Consider the following 26,776-nt stretch of genomic DNA (forward strand, 5'->3'; position numbering starts at 1 on the left):
TGCAACTTATAGTATACCATGTAAACAACCCATCCCTATGTAGGCAAAATATTGGTCGACTTCATAGGGCTCAAAAGTAAAGAAAACGAGGGGATCTAAGGGGATCTATGGTGGTTTTCTGACTCAGTAGTTCGTCTTTTTGGAGTAAAGGGTTGGGAAATTCCCTTTTCTGCTTCTATCAACAAGAACAACCGCATAATGTGAAGGTCACTCCATGTCAACATTTGGATAAGCCGCGAACAGCTACCATGATAAAAGTCGGAAATCTAATCACAGACTACTAGTGGATTACACTTTGGGGTATTAGTTCGTGGTTGTTTATTTAGGTAGTTCATGTGATGTTTTATCGATAAAAACGTCGAGTGAAACACGTGAGACAAGAACACCATTGATTTTTTAAGCCTTTTAGCAGTACAATTGTCAATGTTTGACCGCGACGCATCAAATACTGCGTGGGGTTGTGAATCTGAAATTTTGATATGATATTCCGGACAGGCGGGCAAGTAAATGGTGAAAAGTAAACTGGTAGTTGACCACGGAAATTTTTTGATAATCGACAAATTAGACAGACTTTGATATTTCCACTCTTTTCAGCCAACTGGCAGAAAAATCTCAAAACACGCCCCCTATTACCAAATTAGCAAAATTCTAAATTAATTTTTTCATCAAATAATTTCTTTATATCTGTAGACTTGCCACAGCAAATATTTTTTCAATACCTCTCCAAATATGTACTTGAGAGTTAAAAACATGCACTCGTCTAATTGATAGGCCTGGACCCTCCAACCTATGAATATTCATTGGTGGTCTTGTCTCAATGAAGGTAGATTTCAGGGGGTTAACATTTTGAGAATTTTTTCAAACTTGACTTTCCTAATGTAGATGATATCCCACAACTCTCCAACAAAGGAAAGTCATATCTGGACATTTTTGGAGAAATGAGAGTCATTTCCAAGATTGGTACAACTGTGCCAAAAGCGACGAAAGAGGACAAAATCGACAAAAAGTCATGATTTTGCAGCCAACAGCACCAAGTTCAAAGACCAGCCCTGGCCAGAATAAGCAAGCTATGGAGCTGAAAATTTAGGATGTGATTTAGGAATATCCTTGCTGCTTAGGGCACAACTTTCAGAATCAAGGCCTAAGTAGTTTCAAAGAAATTACAAAATGAATGGCAACACAACAAGACTTGTAAAAATGAAACTGAACTTAGACCGGGGCTAGGTTGGCTCATATTGGGGTCAAATCAAGTTTTTTTCTCATCATTTTAGCTTGTTTTAACCTTAAATCATCAGCAATACAATATTCTAAATGAATTAGAGTGATTTGAGCACATTCAAATTTTTCACTAAATTGACCCAAAATGTAGTGTAAATGGAGACAAGACCACCATTGATTTTTTAAGCCTTTTAGCAGTTCAATTGTCAATGTTTGACCGCGATGCATCAAATACTGCGTGGTAATGTGAATCTGAAATTTTGATATAATATTCCGGACAGTCGGGCAAGTAAACGGTGAAAAGTAAACTGGTAGTTGACCACGGAAATTTTTTGATAATCGACAAGTTAGACAGACATTGATATTTCCACTCTTTTCAGCCAACTGGCAGAAAAATCTCACTACACGCCCCCTATTACCAAATTAGCAAAATTCTAAATTAATTTTTTCATCAAATAATTTCTTTATATCTGTAGACTTGCCACAGCAAATATTTTTTCAATACCTCTCCAAATATGTACTCGAGAGTTAAAAACATGCACTCGTCTAATTGATAGGCCTGGACCCTCCAACCTATGAATATTCATTGGTGGTCTTGTCTCACGTGAGACAAGACCACCATTGATTTTTTAAGCTTTTAAGCAGTTAAATTGTCAATGTTTGACCACGACGCATCAAATACTGCGTGGGGTTGTGAATCTGAAATTTTGATATGATATTCCGGACAGTCAGGCAAGTAAATGGTGAAAAATAAACTGGTAGTTAACCACGGAAATTTTTTGATAATCGACAAATTAGACAGACGTTGATATTTCCACTCTTTTCAGCGAACTGGCAGAAAAATCTCAAAACACACCCCCTATTACCAAATTATCAAAATTCTAAATTAACTTTTTCATCAAATAATTTCTTTATATCTGTAGTCTTGCCACAGCAAATATTTTTTCAACACCTCTCCAAATATGTACTCGAGAGTTAAAAACATGCACTCGTCTAATTGATAGGCCTGGACCCTCCAACCTATGAATATTCATTGGTGGTCTTGTCTCACGTGAGAGCCTTTTAGCAGTTAAATTGTTAATGTTTGACCGCGACGCATCAAATAATAGCTGGGGTTGTGAATCTGAAATTTTGATATGATATTCCGGACAGTCAGGCAAGTAAATGGTGAAAAATAAACTGTTAGTTAACCACAGAAATTTTTTGACAATCGACAAATTAGACAGACATTGATATTTCCACTCTTTTCAGCCAACTGGCAGAAAAATCTCAAAACACGCCCCCTATTACCAAATTAGCAAAATTCTAAATTAACTTTTTCATCAAATAATTTCTTTATATCTGTAGACTTGCCACAGCAAATATTTTTTCAATACCTCTCCAAATATGTACTTGAGAGTTAAAAACATGCACTCGTCTAATTGATAGGCCTGGACCCTCCAACCTATGAATATTCATTGGTGGTCTTGTCGCAATGAAGGTAGATTTCAGGGGGTTAACATTTTGAGAATTTTTTCAAACTTGATTTTCCTAATGTAGATGATATCCCACAACTCTCCAACAAAGGAAAGTCATATCTGGACATTTTTGGAGAAATGAGAGACATTTCCAAGAGTGGTACAACTGAATATTCATTAGTAGTCTTGTCTCACGTGTCTTTGTTTACATGGGAGCCACCATTTAGAAAAAATGCTGTGTCGTCATGAAGGAACCTCCTTTGCTTCTGATCAAAGCGTCAGTTGTCTGTGTGATGCATACCAGAAGGAATTAGATATTCTCCTTGATCACCATGCTCCAGAGAATGTTAAGGAAGTCACAATTTGTCCCTCACAGCTATGGTTTACACCATAACTCAATGAAGCGAAGCGCAGAAAGCGAAAAGCTGAGAACATATGGTGCAAAACCCAATTGACTGTGCACAGACAGATGTTTCAAGAAGTACGAAATGCATTCAATCCAACAAGATGCCACTGGTCCGCATATTTCACCAAGCAAATCAAAGAAGCTGGCTCGAATGCCAAGGAAATGCAAAGGGTCTTCCAGCGCATTTCACAACGCTCGAGAAGTGAAACTGCCAAAGCATTTGGACTCATGTGATTTCACAAATACATTCGCAGACTTTTAGGATTGAAAAAATCCGACTTGGATTAGCATCTGACAGTAACAGCGATGCTACCGTCCGTGTCTGTCAGACCAGGGTCGACCCAATCTAGTGCCTTACAGAGTTTGAGCCTGTTGATCATGATGAACTAGTTCCTCTTGTCAAAAAATTGCCATGCAAGTCTGATAAACTTGACCCGCTTCCTACATGGATGATCTTTGACCCATCCTGCTGAGTGTCATCAATTCATCTCTGAGAGATGGGGAAGTCCCTCAATAACTCACTGATCACGCTTGTGACACCATTGCTAAAGAAGCCACAATTTACCCGCAGTGCCTGCAAAAGTACCGCCCTGTGAGCAATTTATCGTTCTTATCCAAGGTATTAGAATGGGTCATTGCATTTCGTCTGACAAAGCACATGGACATAAACAACCTACATGATATCTTTCAGTCAGCATATAAACCTCATCGCAGCACGGAAACTGCCCTACTTAAGGTGCAGAATGACATCAAGGATGACGTTGGATAAAAATGGAGCTGCAATTCTTGTCTTACTTGATTTGAGTGCTGCATTCGAAACCATTGACCACAGGATCCTCCTGGAGCTGCTGGAAACGCTTGTGAGCATCAGTGGCATAGCACTAAAGTGGTACGAGTCTTATTTGACTGACAGAGTCCAACAAATTCAGATAAATGGCAAAAAGTCTTCAGCTCGGAAGCTTTCTTGTGGTGTATCACAAGGGTCTGAGTTCAGCCCTATTCTATTTCTTATATACATCCCACTTGGACATTTGATAGACCGAGGTGCTAATCACTCTCATGGGTATGCTGACGACAACCAGCTATGTGTCACCCTTCAAATAAGTTCAGGCATTGTTACGAATTTTAAACCTCGAGGAGTGTCTTGCCTTAGTTAAGGACTGGCTGACTGTAAACAAACTGAAAGGAAATCCCACCAAGACGGAGATCAAGCTGTCTGGGTCTCAGAGAACTCTCAACTAATTCAATATCCAGGCCTTGACGTTCGCTGGTGTCAAGGTTATGGTGTCACCTGACCCAGTGAGAAATTTAGGAGTCATGTTTGATCAAGACTGTCAATGGGTCCATATGTTAACAAGGTAGTCCAGTGTGAAACATCAGCCGCATGCGAAAGCTTCTTGCACAAGAAGCAATAAAACTTCTGGTGCAATCAACTATCATGTCAAGACTGGAAGCAAGGACCCAACGCGCCGCGCAGCTGGCGAAACATTTATAACGGGTTACCGTGGCCTTATTATGGACTTATAGCGGGATTGTGGGGTTGTAACGATTTTGCTGTATATTGTCACGAGATAAGAAAAGCATGCGACTTGACTTGAACATATTCACGTTAGGTGATGATTAGAAGGTATATAGTTCAGGAAATGTTAATAAATAATCATTCCTTATCCTCTTTTGAGAGCATTTTTAATTGTAAAAAGTATTTGCCTACGTCACAGAGTCCCTGCAATGGTAATTTTTATCACAGTAGTCTCGTGCAGCCAGACCTTCTTCACTTATTAGTCTGGCGCAAGCCTGCTTGTTGGCGCAGATGAAAATGTCCTTGACAAGCTAGAAAATGGTAGAATCATGCAGCACGTGTGATCACAGGGACACGTAAATGCAAACATATTACCCCAATGCTGTAAAGTGTAAAATTTGGACCAATTTATCACCCAGAAGTATTAAGGTAGCAGGAATGGTTGGGGGTTTGTGGTTTCTGAGTCTGAGGGGGTTGGTGTCTGTTGACTGTGCTTTAAGAGAGACTAGGCATGGCGCCAGTCTCTCTTAAAGCACAGTCAACAGGCATTTGGTCTCAGTATTTTGGGTAAGTACAGAATCAAGGCAGCTCAGAGAGCAATGATTGAACGACGCTGTGGACAAGTCCAAGGATACTGCATCAGTCACGACCAACTTCTCATCAGAAAGCGTCACCACCAGCATAATTATTCAATGTTCAGTTCCAACCTGTACCAGTCCAATGCACGCCTGTCATGGTCAGCAATGGTCAGCTTAGCGCGATATGGAACATTCTTCCGAAACTCAAGCGAGGGAAGTCTGCTCATTAGCATATCTCGCACACTGATCCTTCTGGTCAAACATCGTAGTGAAATCGTAATGGAAAACGTCTGGCTTTGCGCCAGACTAATAAGTGAAGAACTAATAGGTAAAGAACTTCTACTTGCGCGAGACTGCTGTGATAAAATTATCATTGCAGAGACTCCGGTGACGTACACATATATTTTTTACAATCAAAAATGCCCTCAAAAGACGACATGGAATGATTATTTTATTGATATTTCCTACTATATACCTTCCAATTATCACTTTATACAAATAGATCGGCGTTAGGTCGCATGCTTTTCTTTCCTGGTGACACTATAAAGCAAAATAGTTGCAACCCCGTAAATGCGCTATAAGTCCAATAATAAGTGACGGTGACCCGTTATAAATGTTTCCGCCAGCTTCGCTTTTTTGCCGCTACGCGGCGCTTTGGGCCCTTGCGTCGAGCTTTAGTGTAGTTAGAGTTGTAGGATTTGTTTGGTTTGTTTTGCCTATTTTCCCCGAGTACAGAGTACATGTACTCGAGTACAGTTGTTAATTTAGACTTGATTTCTCAGCCACCCAGGGACACTGATGCCCTGTGTTTTTTCCACCACCCTGGGGCAAGGAGGGAGGGCAAGGGTCTGCCTTTATAGTCATATGAGTTTTGATGTCAGCCTATGGGCGTCAATGTGGAACTTTTGTTCATTGCAGATGCAGGTACAGGAGGCTGGGAACTGGATGGCGATTTTTAATCCAATGTTGTATTTTTCTGAAACTAGGATCCCTAGTTATGTCGACTATAAGGGCACACTGCCCTTTCATCAGCTCGATTTTAACAAGATGTTGTGTCGCATCTTGGACCCACAGCATTTGGGACAGCCTCTATGTGCTGGGGGCAAAAGTTATACATTCGGGTTATGGCTAGGAAATATGGCCTGGCAGGGAAATCAGATGGCCTGATCCCAATAGTGGGGGATCAGAGGGAGGAGATTAGTTACTGGCATTTTCTCGATGACCATGCAAATTGGGTCAAATGGTGGGAAGAACTCCATAGGCCACTCTTCAAAGGTGTTTTGCTCAAGGGAAAGAGTTCAGAAATTTATAGTTTTCGTTCATTGTGGATAACAGGCAAAGGCACAGTTTCAGGGTCTGCAGGGGTCTCTCGAAAAAGGCGTATAGTTATTGAGGTCGTCAGTTATCGGGCCAAGTTTGGATTATGCTTACCCAAAGATAAGAAGTATGTCATATTATAATTATGTGTATACATGTATATACTCATAAACCTCAAATAAAGCCTCAAATACAAGGTCTGAGGCTCTGCCCCCATTCATTTCAATGGAGGAGGGATTCTAAAATGCCCCCATTAGTTACAATGGAGGAGGGATTGTCAAGTTTTCGCATTGTTCGGTCAGCCAATGACACTGATCTTGACAGTCAATCTAAGTAATAGGCTGGGTCTCTTTTATAGAAGAAAACAGCCTATTATAACCAATGATGTTAATTTCGTTTCACTGTCAATGTCAGCCATGATCAGAGTGTGATTATAACACCTGACTTAATGGCCCATCCCCATTCAAAACCATTGTAATGAATGGGGGGGGGGGGGCGGAGCCTCAGACCTTGTATTCGAGGTTTTAGAGTATATATATATATATATTGTACTCTCAAATACTGGTGGTGGTTGTTTTGGTTCAAAGGTGTGTTTGGTGGTGTTAGTGCAGGTAATTAAATGTGAGTTTCTCTTTTGTTTTTCTATAAGTTTTGGGATTGGGAGTTATAGTTTAAAAGATGTCTGCAGTTGGTACTGAGACAAAAAGGGAAACTTACTTTATTTTCCTCATCTCTTAACCCTTGCATGGAACATGCATCTGTCGTCACACCACTCAGGATACGAGTGTTATCCCGACTTGGGTGACGTCACAGATGTAAATACCCATACAATTCATTCTGCTTTCGAAATGATGGGTTGATGCCATGAATGATACAGGGATATGGCCGACGTTAGTCTATCAGGATTAGATTGAGGCCAAATACATGGTCATTGGAGGGGTTTCAGTAAATGTTTCTACCCCCCCCCCCCCATTTGACAGCTGTGGCATGCTTTATGCTGGGGGAAACTTACTCTTTTTTGCCATGTCTTAACCCTGTTATGGAACATCTGTCGTCACACCATTCGGGATGCAGTGTTATCCTAACATTAGACAAACTTACCCCTTTTGAACCAACTCAAAGGCAAGATACAAGTTGTCCTGTTCAGGATCATCAAGGACTTCCACTAGTTTCACGATATTAGGATGGTCCAACTTCTTCAGAATGGCAATCTCACGATAAACCTTTTCGAGGGGATGCTGGATGCGCATGTTAGGGGCACCATCTCTTGCAGGAGGTCGCCCTGGAAGCAATAACAGGTCAACTGATTTTATCGACGAATACAATATGATGATTTTGTTCATTACTCTTGGTGCAGAAGAACACACCTGATTCCACACCGGCTGCAGGCACATGACCTTCGACTGGTCTCTTTGTGTCTATATTTCTTAGCCACAAGAGCTGGTCAAAACAAAACATAGTGTGATATGAGCGTGACAATATCATCCTGGAAAGCCCATTTTTTGGATATATCTGAGTAATTACCGGAATTTAGACAAAATATTGTAATCTGATGCTACAACTGAGAACGGTAGTTGGTAAAAGCTCTACTCGGATTTCGGACTCTGGATGCTGAGTTTTGCATCATTGAATTGCACTGCCTGGATTCCATCGTCAAGATGAATAGTTGATAAGGTTTGGTCACCTCATCAGGTACTAGCAATGTTAGGCCTGCAAGGAGAGCTGCATCACCATCTCCATTCAAGTAGCCCTGCATTGCTAGCCCACAATCTGCAAGTGAAAGTAATGTTTGAAAGTGATCGGGGGTTGGGAGGGGGGACTCCTTCAGTACAGCTTGGTCGTCACTAAATGGGTTACCTGCTATCACTATACTGGTGATTGTCATTCAGGTTTGTGTTGCATGAATATTCACGATTTTTTGACAAAAAACAGATGAAACTAGAACTGAGAATTCACAGGCTGTGAATTCATGACTCCAGGGAGACCGGTGTGGGCGAAATGGTATGAGTTGGTCTTGATAGTGGCAACCGAAAGCTAAAGATGCCTACTGTGCCACGGGGAATTTAAGGTGGCACATGATAGATTAAAGAATTTGAGCTGCTAGTTAGTTATCTGCAGAGTCACAGACAGTCACATACAGTCGATTTCAGGTCACTATTTATATACACCCGCCGGAAAATTTTCTTTGAAGTCTCATAGAATCATCTTGTACTGCAAGATACCATAGTATCTCATAATTTAAATGCATGCTTCCGAATATAGGGAAGATTTTGAATGCATTCATTACTGATTCAGCCTATTTGAAGGGATAATTTGCTAATTTAGTTATTCAAATGACCGTGCTTTTGGTCTACTCAAATGTAAACAAAGCTGTCTTTATGGATCTTTGAATGTGACCATGCTTTTGCCTAAATCTACCTTACTACTGAATCAGATGATATGTGTAAGATGTCAATCTCTTGGTTAATGTACCGAGATCTAAAGGGAGGCATTAATATTTCGTGGTCAGGTGCTTTCTTGACAGTGAAAGAGATTTTCTGGTGCTTTATTGAAAAATCTTTGCTGGGTGCATATACAATCAGGCATCGGCAGCTCTGGTCAGAATGGGAATTGCCCATCTGTTTTGAATAGCCGGGAGATGACGTCAGTTTGGCAATTTTTTTTACCCCACGTCCTCCCTCTCTTATAAAATTAATGACATGGTGTGAAGTGGGAGGGCAAACAAAGGGAATCACACCACCACAAATTTAATAGTCTCTATTGATAGAATTAGAATTCAGCGGGCGCGTTTTATGTGCACAGCAAAAGTCCATTAACTCAGCTAATTTCCATGGATATTACCATGGAATGTTTTCAAGGCGAGAGAAACATCTGATTTAAGTACTGACCTTATTAGATTCCATGTCCATGCCTTAGATTGGCCAAAAACATTGGCAAAACAAGTGCATTTCTGAGCATTCCTGAGGTCAGGTGATTGTACGAGAAACTTTAGACTCAGCTGAGCAACAACAATACTGACTCCAACCAAAGAGACAGCCGGAGTCATAATTATCTCAATTTAAATGAATAGATAGAAAATCATGATTTTTAACCCACTTTGGCAGCCATCTTGAACTTTTGGGTTACCATAGTAAACCAGAAAATTGGCAACCAGCTATCAGAAAAGAAAGTCCATACCCTTAGGAACTTGCATAAAAAATATCTTAGGAAAATCTTTACTTTAAGTACCTGAAACGATGTATGATGTTTTATTAATGAAATGGCCAGGGCCATTGTGCTCACCTCATTTGGAGGAAAGATGGATAAAGAGCATGGTATTGTGTCATGTAGTGTTAGGTTTGATGTAGGTCCAGGCAATTACAATTTCCCCAAAATGGCCAATTTACATAACATTCGACCTCTGTGACCTTGAAAAGTAGGTCAAATCAAAGAAGACCCGGGTGACACATTGAATGGTTGTTAGAATTAGATGTACCTATGATATAAAATTGGTGCCAATCGGGCAAGTCATTACTAGGAATAATGGCATTTTGAAGAATTTAGGATTTGGCCCCCTACCTGGAGGCCAAACGGCAAATCAGATCGCACCAAACTTCGGTACCTGAGATCATCTTACCAAGGGGTACATGTGTACTTAATTTGTGATCAATAGTCATTGCAGTTAAGAAACGTGCCATAGTTACGGCCTGACGGCGAATTTACGCCATTTGACCTCTGTGACCTTGACAAGAAGGTCAAATTAAAAACCTGGGTGACATATACTGTATGGTGGTTAGATGTACCCATGATATAAAATTGGTGGCAATCGGGCAAGAAGTTAAGGAATAATCACATTTTTAAGGTTTTTGGATTTTGCCCCCTGGTGGTCAAGTGGTGAATCATATTGGACCAAACTTCGGTCCCTGAGATCACCTGACTAAGGGGTAAATGTGTACCAAATTTGGTATCAATAGTCATTGCAGTTTAGAAACGTGCCATCGTTACATCCTAACGGCCAATTTACACCATTTGACCTCTGTGACCTTGAAAAGGAGGTCAAATCAAAAACCCGGAGGATATATGATGCACCTTTGCTAGAAGTACCTACCATATTTTTTTCAAAATTTCCCAACTACTATTAAGGGAGATATTGCATATTTTCACTTTTAACGTTTGGCCCCCTGGTGGCCAAACCATGAAACGAATCGGACCGAAACTTGGTCTCCAAGGTGTCATTACATAAGGGTACATGTGTACCAAGTTTCAACTCAATAGCTCTAACAGTTACGAAACGTGCCCTGCTAACGGACGACAGACGACGACGACGACGACGACGACGGACGACGGACGCCACGGTATGGGATAAGCTCACCTCTGCTAAGAGGTGAGCTAAAAACAAGTGAAAAATTGGTACAATTGAGAATTTTATTCAGGCATGAAAGGGTTAACACAGAATCAACCAAGGTTGATAGCGTTGACCACAATTACTTGCACAGTAACGTGAGAAGACCATCCCTTGATCGTACGCCGCCTGGGAAAGGACATCACATGATTATTTTGAACATATTTTTTATTTTCAGTCTTTCTGAATCTGTGCTGTTTTTACATCTGTGTTAGTAGATTGGATATCGTCAAATTATCTTTCTAAGTGTAATAAAAATAATCACAGACAAGAGCAACGCAAGGTGAGTTATATGCCCCCGTGATCACATTGAGTTGGTGTATTAGGAAAGTGAAGTGTTTTTCAGACAACCCTGGGCAGCTGGTGTCATAGCTGACTGGGTTTAGTTGACATCGTGAAAGAGTTATTGGTCTGTAATACCCGCTGTACACGTTATCTTTTTCTACCCACATAAAAAGTAACATTGTTATTACTCAAAGCGTTCTCGTTAAAATGAGCGGAAACGAAAAGTTTAGACGGCTAATGGATGCACAGACGTACCGACGCACAGACGGGACAAACGGACGTCGGTGAAACATAATGCCTCCGCAATGCATTACAAATTGGCGGGGGCATAAAAATGGTTCTCCTCGCAATTGAGGGAAACTGACTTCAAGCACGCCACCCTGGTGACCATACTGACAATCGGAACGAGCCTGTTTTCGAAAGGAACCTTCCTCTAGTCACCCCCAACGTACATACCGAAAATATATTTGATCGGACGAACGGTTCTCCTCGAAATTGATGGAAACTGATTTCAAGCGCGCCGCCCTTCTGGCCATATTGACAATCAGAACGAGCCTGTTTTCGAAAGGCACCTTGCTCTAGTCACCCCCCAACGTACATACCAAAAATGAATTTGATCGAACAAACAGTTCTTCTCGAAATTGACGGAAACAAATTTCATGCACACCGCCCTGGTGGCCATATTGACAATCGGGACGAGCCTGTTTTCGAAATGAACCTTCCTCTAGTCACCCCAAAAGTACATACAAACAAGAGGCCCAAGGGCCTGGCGCTCAGCTGGATGACCTAATAACATAGGACTGAGGGTGTAAAGTTGTAAATATCGGCTTTATACTACTGTTTGAAGGTCAAGAGAACACGTTATACCACTACAATTTCCAATGCAGAGCTGCCAGCTGGATGAAATATGATTGAACTAATCAGCCATGGTATGTAAATATTACAGGAGGCAACGAAAGATATCCCTAGTTCAGTAGGTTGTATCGGTAGCTTTACAGAAAAGAAGTGTCAGAGAGGATGAGACTTCTCCATGGACAACTGTGGTATGTCCAGGCTGGGTTGTACAGCACAAGGATACAAAATGCTATCTGTAATTGAGAGGTATCCTGATTTAACAGAGGTCAAAATAAATAGAAATGACCAGTTTGGGACTAACACCACTGTCTTTTTTTTTAATAAGGTAGAGATTACAGGAGTCAACAAAATTAATTTTATTGAGAGAAAATGACCTGTCCTGCAGCCGATCTATCCTTGGCGCAGAAAGGTTCAAATTGGCTATATCTTGAATAGATTCAATTGCGATGAAAATCTAATGCAATAAAGGAGCAATATCGAAGAGACAAATTAATCAAACCAATTGTCCACAGACTCGGACCCTGCAATGGCGTGATGTATGCGTGCATATAAAAGTATATCAATTGGTCCAATAGAGATAATGAGTCAATGACAATATGCCTCGTTCCTTAGTCAGCAATATGCCCCTTTATATACAGAGAAGAAGGAGAACCTAGATAGGCCTTCACATGTCGGCTTCCAAATGGCTCGAGGAAAACTGTACTATCACGACTATAACTTTAAAATGCGTGCTCCTCCTACATGTAGCAATGTCTCTGCCAAAAAGGCACTTAGTCGACAGGCAAGCTAGAAGTTCAGCACTGTGAGCAGCTCCTTGGTAAGTCCATGTCAGGTTCCACGCGCCTCTTCAGATACATCAAGTATTGAAAGCTGTGGTGAGCACATAAAAAGACCATGGTCACCTTAATTTGAAAATCCCTTCATAATCAAGGGCTAGCTCTGACTAAAACAGCACCCATAAACAATAGACCACCAATTTGACCCCAGCTCCTAACTGCAGGAAAACCCAAGTCCAGCAACTAAAAGTACCAAAAATACATTTTTGTTTACATTTGAACTGCACACATGCGTTTGTTTACAATTCCCGCGAAATCTCGAAAATCAGGTGACCTGCAATCGTGGATTGAAAATAACATTAATCTGGGTTCAGCAGGTCAGCAGGTATACCGGCTGTTCCAATCATCCCCCCTACAGCCAGCTGTTCAAAAGGTAATGTTATTCACCCCACAGGGAGTGCAGGTAATTGATTAAGCCCATGCATAACTTAACAGCAATGGCTTGGCTTCTGTGAGTGGTAAGGAGAATTGACAGTGTCCGATTAAAAATCCCTCATTACGGCTCCGCTGAAGTAAATTTTTGAATAAAACCAAGACGTTGCATCAGGGTAAGGTGTCACTACCATTCATGCAAAATTTCAAGGCGATCCAACGCCTCTAAGTGTGACTTTATTCGTCCCCCTTCTAATAGTATTATATAGAATACTTAGCCCAGCGATGATGTCATTACTGGTGATTCCCTACGTTGTCCAATGAGCGCTTTTTAAAGTGTGCCATTTGGCATGCATTAGCATGCAATGTATTTTATCAGCGCTGACAATTGCCAAACAAAATGCCGTAGCTCCGTCAATTTTGAATCTATTTTTATGGGAGTAACATTATTGTGTTGCTTAAAACGTCTACTTTTTACTCATGTAAGAATCGTAGTACTAAAAACTAATATGCAAACAGAATCATGCCGATTCACTGCACATACTGTGGGAATTCTCTACTTCAAAATACATCGCGAACAGAGTGTGCACTTCCGATATCGTTTTCACAGAATTGTGGCCAAATTTTCATGAACTAATTTCTGAAAGTATTCCCTTAAGACCTTACGACTACCCACTGAAAGGAACTAGCGATAATATCGCCTACTTGACTACTTTTTAGCAGAAAATCGGTTACTTGTTGCAAAATCAATCTTCCATCTTTAGACTGGTCACAGTGGGTATGCTGAAATATAGCCTGGTTCCCTGGCCAATTCAATGCGCAGAATACAACTGCGCAACTATACGTCATAGCCCGGGCTTTTGAATCATCAAAAAATCTGTCAAATGTGCCTGTAGCGCCAACTGGCGGTGAAAACTAAACTAATTCCATTACAAGTGAAAATGAAAAATTATTAAAAAATATTCGGTCAGATTTGAAAACAATTTTTCCTCTGCGGACCGAGGTATAAAGGAAAGAAGTTTAAACTTCCCGATGACCTCATTCGCCGAATGTAGGTCGGATCGCGCTGATTTTTGGTATCTGAGTTCCCCTTGGGCTACTCCTAATTTAGCAGCGTCAACAAAGTGCCTAGGTCTTACGGTTACAAAATGCCCAAAATTGACATGGAAGGATGGCAGGAAGGATGGCAGGAAGGACGGACACCATTCCCTTAGTAATATGACCAGCTTCGCTGACTTTGTCAGCTGAGTTAAAAAATGACTTTGATCGAACAAACGGTTCTTCTCGATTTGACGGAAACTGATTTCAAGCACGCCGCCCTGGTGGCCATATTGACAACCGGGATGAGCCTGTTTTCGAAAGGAACCTTCCTCTAGTCACCCCCAATGTACATACCAACAAGAGGCCCAAGGGCCTGGCGCTCAGCTGAGTTAATATCATTAATATCTTCCCGGTGTTTAGTTCATTATGCATGAAAATGGCATGCTCCATGGTATTTGATATCCTTTTGCGTTCACTACGGTACCAATGTTTTTGGTTGACATAATTATGCCACTGTTCATTCCTCAATCCTGACCATAATTCGGGTGAAATCATCGTATGAAAATATTTACCGAAACATGAAGTTTATGCCATGAATGAGGATACTCATTGTCATAGCCTCCTTTACAAGTACGAAGTATTTTCCCGCGAATATTCAAAACTGCTTGGCTCCTTGCCAGTTAAATAACATGTGACTATACACAAAATAGAAAACTTTGATGGAAATTGTAAATCATTTTTTTATCTATCAGGGGAAACAAGCTGATGATGATCAAATAAATCATTCATGAGAAATTGTTTTGTTGCTGAAGCTTGCATGACGAAGTTAATGCTAAACCTTTTCTTGTGCTCTACTACGCCACCGTAGTTTTCTATTTAGACCAGCGATGACGTCATTTCTGGTGATTCCCTACGTTGTCCAATGAGCGCTTTTTAAAATGTGCCATTTGGTATTGTACAGTATGCAATGTACTTTTTCAGCGCTGCCAGTTACCGAACAGAATGCCATAGCTCCCTCAATTTCCAATCAATTTTTATGGGAGTGACATTATTGTATTGCTTAGAATGTCTACTTTTTACTCATGAAAGAATCGTAGAACTAAAACTTAATAGGCGAACAGAATCATGCCGATTCACTGCACATACTGTGGGAATTCTCCACTTCAAAATACATCGGCGATGTCATCGCGAACAGAGCATGCACTTCCGATATCGTTTTCACAGAAATGTGGCCAAATTTTCAAGAACAAATTTCTGAATTTAGTCCCTAAAGACCTTATGACTACCACTGAAACAAACTAGTGATAATATCGCCTACCAGACTACTTTTTAAGCAGAAAATTGGGTACTTGAGTGTCATTGAGCTCCAAGATTATTGCACATGGCGTAAACAACATGCCGCCATTTTGTCTCCGCTTCGGTATTTCGTACGCCGCTTATAATGCACCTTCTCAATTAAAACCAACATAATAAGGCCTTACATCGTTGATTGAATAGGAACACCGCACAAAACACAATAAAGTGGGGGTACAATCGATTACGAAGCTGAAGTGAACAGTGCTTTATTCCTGGAGCTACTGCTTTTGTTGTGTAGCTGCCATGTTTTGAGAACTGGCAAATAGGAGACTTCATTGATGGCTGACGTCATCGGGCGGGAATTGGAATCAGCAGAAATAATTAAAAGGCAGGTAGCGCCCTCTTCTGTTAAACTTTTGAACTTTTTCTCAATAAAATAGATTTTCAAGAATTTTATCTTAATATTAGAGCATATTTCGACTTATTCTGCTGCTCCTAGGCCGATATAGGCCAGTTTCCTTCATGCACTCGCGTTCGCAGGAAGTAGGTCGAATGGCGACAAATTTTGTTTTGAAAGTAGAGTTTGACCAGACGTATCCAGAAATGCAAAATTGAAGTGTCTAGGTCTTACGGTTACAAAATGTGCACCATGGGTTTAACGGACGGATGGATGGATGGACAGACAGACGCCACTGAACAACTTATTTGACAAGCTCGGCTAGTCAGCCGAGCTAAAAATGAATTTTAACGGATGAACGGTTCTTATCGAAATTGATGGGAAACCGATTTCAAGCACGCCGCCCTGGTGGCCATATTGACAATCGGAACGAGCCTGTTTTCGAAAGGTACCTTCCTCTAGTCACCCCCAATGTATACCAATGAAACGGCCAGGGCCATTGTGCTCACCGTATAGATATTTGGTGCTTTGGAATTCATCTAGGTTAAGAAACATTGTACATGTATAGTATATAGGTCAAACCAAAGTCGGTATGACATGTGATATATCATTGCTTGGAGTAAGTACCATAAGAATATCATCAAAAACAAGTCACTAATAAACAAGATATTGCACTTTTTACCTATTTTAGTTTTGGCCTCCTGTTGGCCAAGGTGAGTACCAGATCAGATCGAATTTGCTGTCCGGGGTAACATGACGTAGGGAGTCATGTGTACCAAATTTCAAGTTCATAGCTTTAGTGGTTAAGAAACGTGCCATAGTTACAATCAAACGACCAATTTACGCCATTTGACCTCTGTGACCTTGAAAAGCAGGTCAAATCAAAAACACATATGATATGTGATGTATCCTTGCTAGGAGAACCTACCATAAAAATGTTATTGAAAACGAATCACTAATAAGCGAGATATCACACTTTCTAGGTTTTCACTTTTGGCCCCCTGGTGGCCAAGTCGAGAATCAGACCGTACTGAAATCAGGGTCATAGGTCAGCTGACCTAGGGGTCCTTTGTACAAAGTCTCAAGTTCATAGCCTAACGGGTTAACAAACGTGTCCACAGTTACGCTCAAATGGCCAATTTACGCCATTTGACCTCTGTGACCTTGACAAGTACGTCAAATCAAAAACCTGTATCATATGTGATGTATCCTTGCTAGGAGTATTTACCATAAAAGCTACCAAAAGCTAATCAGTAATAAGCGAGATATGGCACTATTCAAATTTTTGGTTTTGGCCCCCTGGTGGCCAAGTTAAGAATCAGACCGGACCGAAAATCAGTGTCACAGGTCATCTGACCTAGGGGGTCGTGTGTACCAAGTTTAAAGTTCATAGCTTAAGTGATTAAGAAACGTGCCATATTTACCCACAAACGGCCAATTCACACCATTTGACCTATGTGACCTTGAAAAGTATGCCACATCGACCTGATTTTTTGTCAACATGTAGAGCTACGTAACAGGTGTCTACATACCAAATTTAAAGACTATAGGACGAATAAAGACAAAACGTGCCACTCTCGGTAAAATTTTATAGTTTGACCTCTGTGAGCTTGACAAGTGGGTCAAATCAAAAACCTGTATGAAATGTGATATATCCTTGCTAGGGGTACCCACCATAAAATTTTTAGCAAAAACAAATCAGTAATAAACGAGTTATCACATTTTTTAAGTTTTTGGTTTTAGCCCCCTGGTGGCCTGGTGAAGTATCAGACCTGACCGAAATTGGCTGTCAGAGGTCATGTGACCTAGGTCATAATGTGTAAAAAGTTGCAAGTTCATAGCACAAGCGGTTAAGAAAAGTGCCACACAGGATTCGGACGACGACGACGGACACGGGGCTATCGTATAGACTCCCCTAACGGTGAGCCAAAAATGAATTTGATCAGAGAAACAGTTCTCCTCGAAATTGACGGAAACCAATTTCAAGCACGCCGCCCTGGAGGCCATAATGAGAATCAGAACGAGCCCCAATTTCGAAAGGAACCTTCCTTTAGTAAAGGTCAACCCACAAAAAAAGTTTCGTGGTTATTGCTAAATTCGTTCTCCTTAAAATGAGCGGAAACAAAAAGTTTACAGACGTCTGACGCCCGCGCCTGACAGACATCGGTAAAACATAATGCCTACGCAATGCTTTACGCATTGGCGGGGGCATGAAAATAAAAACAAACCGCATGACCGCATCCATTTTCAGTTGACCATGAAACCAGAAACATAACATTTACCTTTTTTTGCCTAACTAATTGGGTCATCCAGAAAATCTGGTACCACGGACTCATCAGCAATGTGTTGTTGGTCAATGGCTTGATCGGTCACTGTAACCGTGTGATCAGCATGAACTAACTTGCTGGATGATCCAATTTTGACAATATTATTCCTAGGTCACCTGACCTCAACCACTGAACCAAGGAGCGATCTATCAAGCCTTGATGCAGCTCTAGTGGTTTTAACACACACTTCCTTGCCAATCTCAAAATTCCTATTTTGTTTCCTATGATGATCAAATTACACTTTCTGTGCCTCTTGTCTTTTCTCAACAATCCTAGCAGCATTTGGCTTGATCAGAGTCAGTCTGGTTCGCTGTTGCCTTTTTGTCATTTCCTTTGCAGGACTGACACCTGTGGTGCTATGGGGAGTGGTCCTGTACCGTAGCAAGAAATTAGCGATTCTGTGTTTTAGAGTTAAACCCTAGTAACCATCAATTACCTGCCTCTTTTACCAACCTAACCGCTCTTTCAGTTGCATCATTTGAGGCAAGGTGATATGGTGCCACAATTGTGTGACATATACCATTCTTCTTCATGAAAGTTGCAAACTGTGGGAAGTAAATAGGGGACCATTGTCGGACACCAACTGTTACGGCCATCTGTGTTCTGCAAAAATGAGCCAAAGCTCATCTATCGTATTGTCTGCAGTTGTGACATTCATGGCATATGACTATGTCATGTCACATGGTGATGAAACCCAACGATATATTGGTCAAATGTTCTTACCCCAGACTGCCAGGGTTTGTGGGCGGGGAACATCATTCATTCAGCTACAAATGTTTTGAAGATCATTACTCGGGGAGGTGCACAAACGACTCTTGGCGTCAACCATGAAATTTGGCCGGCCTACTATTGTAGGCCTAGTGAGAGGCGACCTTACCTCCAGTCCCTGCTCTGTCATTATGTTGACGGCCTGTTACCCTCTCTCCGAATTTACTTTTTTATCTGTCATGAAAAGTTTTGACCTACAAATATTCCATATTTCCAGCACCTTGTTCAGGTTCAGCGTCTTGAAAGGTTTATATTAGGGAGGTTGAGAACAGCGACATATCAAGGATCCGTATACGTATACGGATAAAACTATGTAGAAAGAGGACGGATTTTGTGAACATTTCTATCCGTATACGTATAAGGATCCGTGATAAGTCCCTGATCTCAAACTCCCTAATGAATTGAAGAACAGAAAGACATAGATTACAGTTATGTTCGTGCAATCAACATGTACTTTAATTATTTACAGGCCAGCATACCATCAATTGCTGTCTTAGTCAAATGAACCCTTACAAATGATTGGGGATGAGCAGTAACCCAATAAATATGAAACTGACTTCCCTCATACTAAATAGGATACCGTATACCGATAAGAATGAATAGTGGTTCCTGGATTATCCTATGTAACCGGGCAAAACTATCATCAACCAAAGGACTTGCCCCAATCTATTTTTAATTCCTATGACATCATCACCCAAAGGACATGGTTTGGGGTATTTTATATGAAACCATGTGATCCTGAATCTCAGTACCAGTCATAGGCCTACGTCAGGTGGGTGTCTACATCAACACAAAGCATCTGATATATAAAAATGGCAGGACTAAGGCACCATTGAAATAACTAGCATATACCCATGGAGCGGGCAAAGTTGAAATGTAATATACATTAGTTAAATGGGCACGATGATTGAACTACATTAAATTTCTAACGTTACTGAAGTTTTATTAAAGGTTAAACACGAAATGAACTGCATTTAGGGACTTATTGCTGCTATCTACATGCAACCCCCAATAGATTGATTGGAGTACGCTATTTTGCACAATGTATTGAGACCAGAGACAGCAGGTCCTGTTCCAAATAAGGGCCTCACATATTAGGCATATCACCTACCCACTCCCGTACCCAATGACACTGTCGGACCAAAGCCAGGCGCATGGAGAGATGCAGAACGCAATTCAAACTGACAACATCAATCAGTAAAGAATAAATCAAAGAGCAAGCGCTGGCCACTGTACATATTTTGTCCATCCTGGCATAACTGTTTATTGATACCCTGACTGCATGTTCCGGTAGGCCACCCTGCAGAATTTGCCTTATCACTCCGGTCAGTTTTTCTCGAATAGAACTAAAATAGAATCGGCTAATCATTAATCTCCCTGCTAATACCCTGCACCATGGACCAGGTTGTATAGCACTACATACGTGCTGGAAGCTAATATTGATGTGGCAGGTAGAATATGCGTGAAGTTTGTGTATGCTTTTGAGAATGAGCGGAGCTCTCCAGTCGACGTGCTCTCTGAAAAGTTGTTATTTATTCCAAAACCACCAAGATATTCGACGTATGACACCCTCAGTGACACTCTTACTTATGATCCACACCTACGAAGCCAAAAGTTGCAAGAATTCGACGCATTTCCGAGGCCCAATTTTGAAACAAAAATCGCCTCCTATTTAGCGGCCACAACGCGCATTATAGTATAGATTGTGCACCCTTGCATGCATAGACCTTGGCTCTGCTGTAACATATCTTCTGTATATGGTAGTATGCAGCAGCCTATACATGTTTAATGGTGTACTTTTCACCAAAAGTACAAATTTACAAGTTATCATTTCTCATAATGTTTAAGGTGAATATTTGACATATCGAACATGTCAAAACACAAAACTACTTAGCTAATTCTGAAAACAATGGTTACTGAGGGTTTAACTCTTTCATTATAAAGGTCATTGTTTTATTAATCAAGTATGTTCAGACAAGTTGGAGACGCTTGATTGGCAAGTGTAATTAGTACAAGTCTTTCAATCAGAAACATGTTTGATATGTCAAAGTTTGTATTATGTCTCCTCGGTGATTTTGTGTTGTTATAGTTTTCATGGTAAATCAAAGATTGTATATGGTCATTCAGGTCTTGGACTCCAGCCTGTGAACACCAGATTTGGACTCGCCAATCTGTGACTGTAACTATCCATTATATAAATGCTGTATTTTTAAGAATTTGGAATATACAAGAAGAAAGGATCTCCATCTTCAAATTGTTTTGTCAGAAGCTAGTTTTCCCCCATGATATTTGGTGTGAGAACCCGAAGTAGAGGAACAATCTATAAAGTTCGCTCTACGTTGTGAGATCCTGCCTCTCAAGTTCAAGAACTCAATATATTTATGACATTGTAAGGATCGGGACATTTCAGCATGATTCCTCCATCACTATCAGCTGTATTGGAAACCTTACAACTTCCGGCTCCAGATACATGGAATCTGCAGAGAGTGGAACATGGTATCGGTACGTCACTTCTGCTCAGCTGGAACGAATTCAAAGAAGCCGCCTTGGAATATTTGTGTCCAGGAAAACAATTTGTTGGTATGAAGTCGCCTTCAACCCTACGGCGTGATCAGCAACGATTACAGAACTTTAGAAAAACAAAGGCTACGCTTGTGAGGTTAGTGAGTCGAGCAATGTTATTAAACATTGCGAGACAAATACCATTTCTGGGAGCAGCTTAACTGTTGCTTCCTCTACATGTGACATTGCCGTTCAGTGTTCTCCTCTTACTGTGTCTGCTGAAATTCAGTGCCTACCAATGAGAGTATCCATTAGTACTCAAACTGTCGGAGAATATGTCTCAACCAGCACCCAAGGTGAAGAAACCAGTATCCCTGACACGCTATCCAAACAGACTAACTCGGTGAAAGTATCTGTTCCTGCTCACAAAGGCACCATCAAAACAAAAGGCCAAAGAGTGACTGAAAAAGTGATAAGAGGAGGAAGTTCTTTGATTCTGAGGACTTTCTGATCCAATGGAAAGATCATCCAGCCAAGTGTAACACATTGGTCAATGCTGTTCACCTTGATCAACGGGCCAAGGATTACATTCTGAATCGAGGACATAAGATTCGCGGAAAACGTGTTGGGCTGTGAATGATTCAGAGTTGTCATCTTCGTATGATAACCATCAGACAATTATTTCAGCTTTGAATGACCTCCCTGGTAAGGTGAATGCTGACGATAAACAGCCAAATGCTTCTGTAGTGACCAGATCAACTCAACCGGGTAATTGGTCTCAATCAAACTCTGGCAATTCAGTGAATAAGCCTAAGGTCAAGTATGCTCCTCTGAGACCAATCCAGACCTATGACACGAAGAATGGCGTTATAGCAACAGTCATAGCTGAGAATCCATATCGGGCTATGACCAGTTATACACATTCTGGAAGGGACACTGTGTCGACTTTTGTCAGGAGCTTTCTTGCAAACCATAGGGAACTCTCTGCACCAGAGCCATCTGAAATCTCTGTTTGCATGCACTCTCCAAACTCGGGCAGGAAATTCAGTATTCATCCTGACTTGACGTTCAATCAGATCCCTCCACAACAGAGCCGTCCTCAAGGAAAACATGTCATTGAACTGCTGCTAGACTTTTGAACGGATACCCAAGGCAGAATCTAGAATGTGTGATCTCAGTCTCCAGTATGTCTGACATATATATTTAGTTTAGACCTAATTTAGATTAGGACAGATATTGTATTTTCTAAGGCTAATCCGGACATTGAATTAGCATTATTATTAATATATCTTCAGAACAATGATTTGAACTTTTTCGGACATCGGGGAATATTTTTGAAATTTTAGCTCTTTCCATCTGCCTAGAGAAAAGACATTATAAAGCAGAAACTTGACTTTAATTTTGATTAGTTAAAATGCTAATTGCAGCACAGTTTTTTTTTAATGATCTGAACCAGAATAGCGTAAAGACTCTTGGTCACAACTTGAGTGTTGAAATAATGTTGATTTATTGTATTTCATGTCACTTCATTTTATAAGTCTATGTACACTTGTACATGGTTTTGTCCTTGGTAGACAACGTATAATTCGCAGGAGCGAATTTGATTTTTAAAACAACAGGAGTCTTTTATGGTGTACTTTTCACCAAAAGTACAAATTTACAAGTTATCATTTCTCATAATGTTTAAGGTGAATATTTGACATATCGAACATGTCAAAACACAAAACTACTTAGCTAATTCTGAAAACAATGGTTACTGAGGGTTTAACTCTTTCATTATAAAGGTCATTGTTTTATTAATCAAGTATGTTCAGACAAGTTGGAGACGCTTGATTGGCAAGTGTAATTAGTACAAGTCTTTCAATCAGAAACATGTTTGATTTGTCAAAGTTTGTATTATGTCTCCTCGGTGATTTTGTGTTGTTATAGTTTTCATGGTAAATCAAAGATTGTATATGGTCATTCAGGTCTTGGACTCCAGCCTGTGAACACCAGATTTGGACTCGCCAATCTGTGACTGTAACTATCCATTATATAAATGCTGTATTTTTAAGAATTTGGAATATACAAGAAGAAAGGATCTCCATCTTCAAATTGTTTTGTCAGAAGCTAGTTTTCCCCCATAATACATGCATGGCTGTCCAGCAGTCTGGGGGAAGGGGGATGGTGTCAGCAGTTATCAAAGTTCACCACTCTATAGTTGCATTAAATGTGACTAATACATACGATATGCGACCAATTATTATGTGTGTATCGCACATTGCGATATCGAAAATGAAGCTTTATTTTGCGACCTGTATTAGCTTGTGCGATCAGTTAATACCAGTGAGAGTAAATCCAAGAACCCTATGTCATGTATGTAAAGTTGCAAGGCCAGTGTCCAAATACATGCGTAGGTATTGCAACAGACACCGCATCCATGGCAGCCAGAAAATCGATCCTGCTTCCATGCACTAAATATGTATGCAGCATAATAAGCGTAATGAAACATTGTTACTTAGAAGAGCGAGGTTGCTTTCGTCACGTGTCTTTCCCATATTTGGCAGTGAGCCTGTTCGTGTGAATGAACTTCTAATAGCGTGGCCTTATTTGGAAGGCTGTCTTTGGAGGCATCCAATCACATCGAAGCCCGCGCAACAGGGTCTGTAGTGTATGCATAATTTATGCGCTGATGCTCTTCAGTTATGGAGGCCTGGTAGTTTAGTACCTGTGGTGATCTCGGTCTTGACGGCACCGTTGCTAACTGTTGCAAACTGTTGCTACGCAGGGTGACGTCATCACCGGGTTTGGCGCATTCTCCTCCTCTGACGTATGTCGATGAAGCCTACGTCTTCAGGCGATGTCGGGCGGTCACGGCAGGGGATTGTTGCAAAATGTATGTACGTTGTTGGAAGAAAAAGAGCGCACGAAATAAAAAAGAGAGACACCGTATTTGAGCCGTTTTATGGCATTTATTACAAGAAGAGGAGCGGAAGATTATTACACTGTTGTGCAGCGGTAAGTGATTGAATCTGCGTGAATTATTGTAAGTTAAAACCCCCAAAAAGTTAGAATTCTCCCGTGAGTTGAGCGAACAAAGTCGGAGCACACTGACACTGTGCCGAGTCAAAGAAGAAGGTTGAAGTCGGTGATTCCCCGTTTTGATAAATTTAAAATAGTGTGTTATACGCTTTGTGAGGCGCACTAAAGTACACGCTTTGTAGTACACTAGATTTTTGGAAATATGGATACGATTGTTGAAATTGATGCTGACACAGGCCGTGAAAGTGGAGATTTCCAATGTGAAGGAGGGATGGAAGTCGGCCGGGGTTTTAGGCGGGAACATGTTCAAAGTCCTGACGAAGAGACAACTGCTTCAAGCAGTGCACATCATATCAGTAATGATGGGTTTGCTAGGCCTAAACAAACCAGTGCCAGTAAGCCTACACGAGATAGTGTTCATTCGTTAGGCATGGGTGAACCAAGTGCAAGCATGGCTTCTTTGAGTCACTCTTATGAACATGATGCCGCCCTAGGCGTACAGGTACCAGATCAGATGTCTTCGTTTTTGAAATGCTTTGCTTCGTTGATGCAAAACAGATTAAAGCAGGAGCAGTCAAAACCGCCTACGTCTGCGAAGGTGCAGGCTCCAAAGAACTATGCGCCTAACCTTAACTTTAGAATTTGGTTAGAACAGTTCAATTCATATGCGGATCTGGCTAGAATCCCAACATCACAGAGACGGCAACAATTACTGTCCAGACTTGAACATCAGGCCTATGTGGCAGTAGCCAATCTTAATCTTAGTGAGGAGATTTCTTATAAGGATTTTACGTCAGCCCTAGAACGGAGGTTCCACAACACAACCAGGGAGGATTACAAGCTACAGTTGAGAGCACGTCAACAGGGGTCGACAGAGTCATGAGAAAGATATTCTGATGCATTGCAGGAGTTAACACTAAATGCATATCCCAACGGAGGTTTTGAACTGCAACAAGAAATGGCTTTGGACCAGTTTTTAATGGGCGTGAAATTGTCCGAGGCATTAAAACAGCAGCTTTTAATGAGTTCACCAAAGACACTAGAGGAAGCCATAAGAAAGGTGCGACAGTTGGAGGCCGCCCAGCTACTTTTGAATCAGGGACACAGCACACAGCACACAGCTCAAGAGAGACCAAGGCAAAGGATAGCAAGTGTCGCTTCAAGTTTACCATTGGTTCAGCCCCAATCTGAGACGAGCAGGGTGTTAGAACTTCTTCAAAAGATGGAGACCCGAATTAGCTATTTGGAGAAACCTCGTTCACAGCAATACTCCAGGGATGGATCTGGAGACCAGGGTCTCTGCTGGCGGTGCAAGGAGGCCGGGCACAAATCCAGCCAGTGTCCCACTGTTGAGTGTTACAATTGTCACAGTTACGGGCACATCTCCAAGTCATGCCCTAGGAGTTCGGAAAACTCCAATGTGAGGTCGTCAAGGGGCGGACGGACCTCAAACCAGCAGTAGCTCCAGTTGAAGATAGTGGCCAAGTTGACAGCTTGATTGATCAGGATTTCTATGACCCTGCTTTAGATCGCATAGAAATAGGCTCTGTTTTAGGTATGCCACTGCCAACTTTGCCACACTATTTTAAGAAGGGGAAGGGAGAGGATAACTTGACACCTCAACCACTCCTTGCTAGTCATGTTAACAACACGGTGCAGAAAAACATTCTTTATAATCCAGTGAGGAAGAGTGACTTGCCTGCAGTTATGGAGACATCTGAACAGAGAGTGGACCAGGCTAGGAGTACTGCCTTAGTTACTACTCATGAGGAAACTACCTGTCCAGCCTTAGATATGTCAAACAAGCGTAAGCATATGGAAGTGAGTCAGTCAACACTTAACCCGGTTGCCAAAGTCTTTAAACCAGCGTCGAAATTGAGTTGTGGTAAAATTCCTTTGTCAATTGGTCACATCAAGTTTAAAGATACCAGTTTGTATGTCAGTGGAGAAGTCGTGGGGGTGCCCACAAATATTCTTCTCGACACTGGGGCAGGACTTACCTTGGTTAGTAACAGCCTGTGGAAGCAATCAAAGGAAACAGATGGAAAGGAACTGAAGAAGGTCGATGGGTGTTTACAATCTGCTACTGGAGATAAACTGAAGATATTAGGCATGGTTGACATAACCTTCCAACTTGGATCCTTGGAATTTGAACATCCGACAGTGGTTGTGGAGATTCTGACTCATGACTGCCTCTAAG

General features: G+C 41.2%; 2 protein-coding genes across 3 annotated transcripts in view; both read right to left on the bottom strand.

Moving 5' to 3' along the window:
• The window catches only part of LOC135482654 (calcium/calmodulin-dependent protein kinase kinase 1-like), a 300,476-nt gene that overhangs the window by 88,304 nt on the left and 185,396 nt on the right, over positions 1 to 26,776 (bottom strand). For both annotated transcript variants that reach the window (XM_064762904.1, XM_064762905.1), the window contains one exon: positions 7,597 to 7,777. In XM_064762904.1, the coding sequence (XP_064618974.1) occupies positions 7,597 to 7,777 (181 nt within the window). The remainder of the gene's footprint in view (positions 1 to 7,596; positions 7,778 to 26,776) is intronic.
• The window catches only part of LOC135482655 (developmentally-regulated GTP-binding protein 1), a 520,179-nt gene that overhangs the window by 50,171 nt on the left and 443,232 nt on the right, over positions 1 to 26,776 (bottom strand). The gene's annotated exons all lie outside the window — the stretch shown is intronic.

The sequence above is a fragment of the Lineus longissimus genome, chromosome 2 (genome assembly GCF_910592395.1).
Source record: "Lineus longissimus chromosome 2, tnLinLong1.2, whole genome shotgun sequence".
Taxonomy (NCBI): domain Eukaryota; kingdom Metazoa; phylum Nemertea; class Pilidiophora; order Heteronemertea; family Lineidae; genus Lineus; species Lineus longissimus.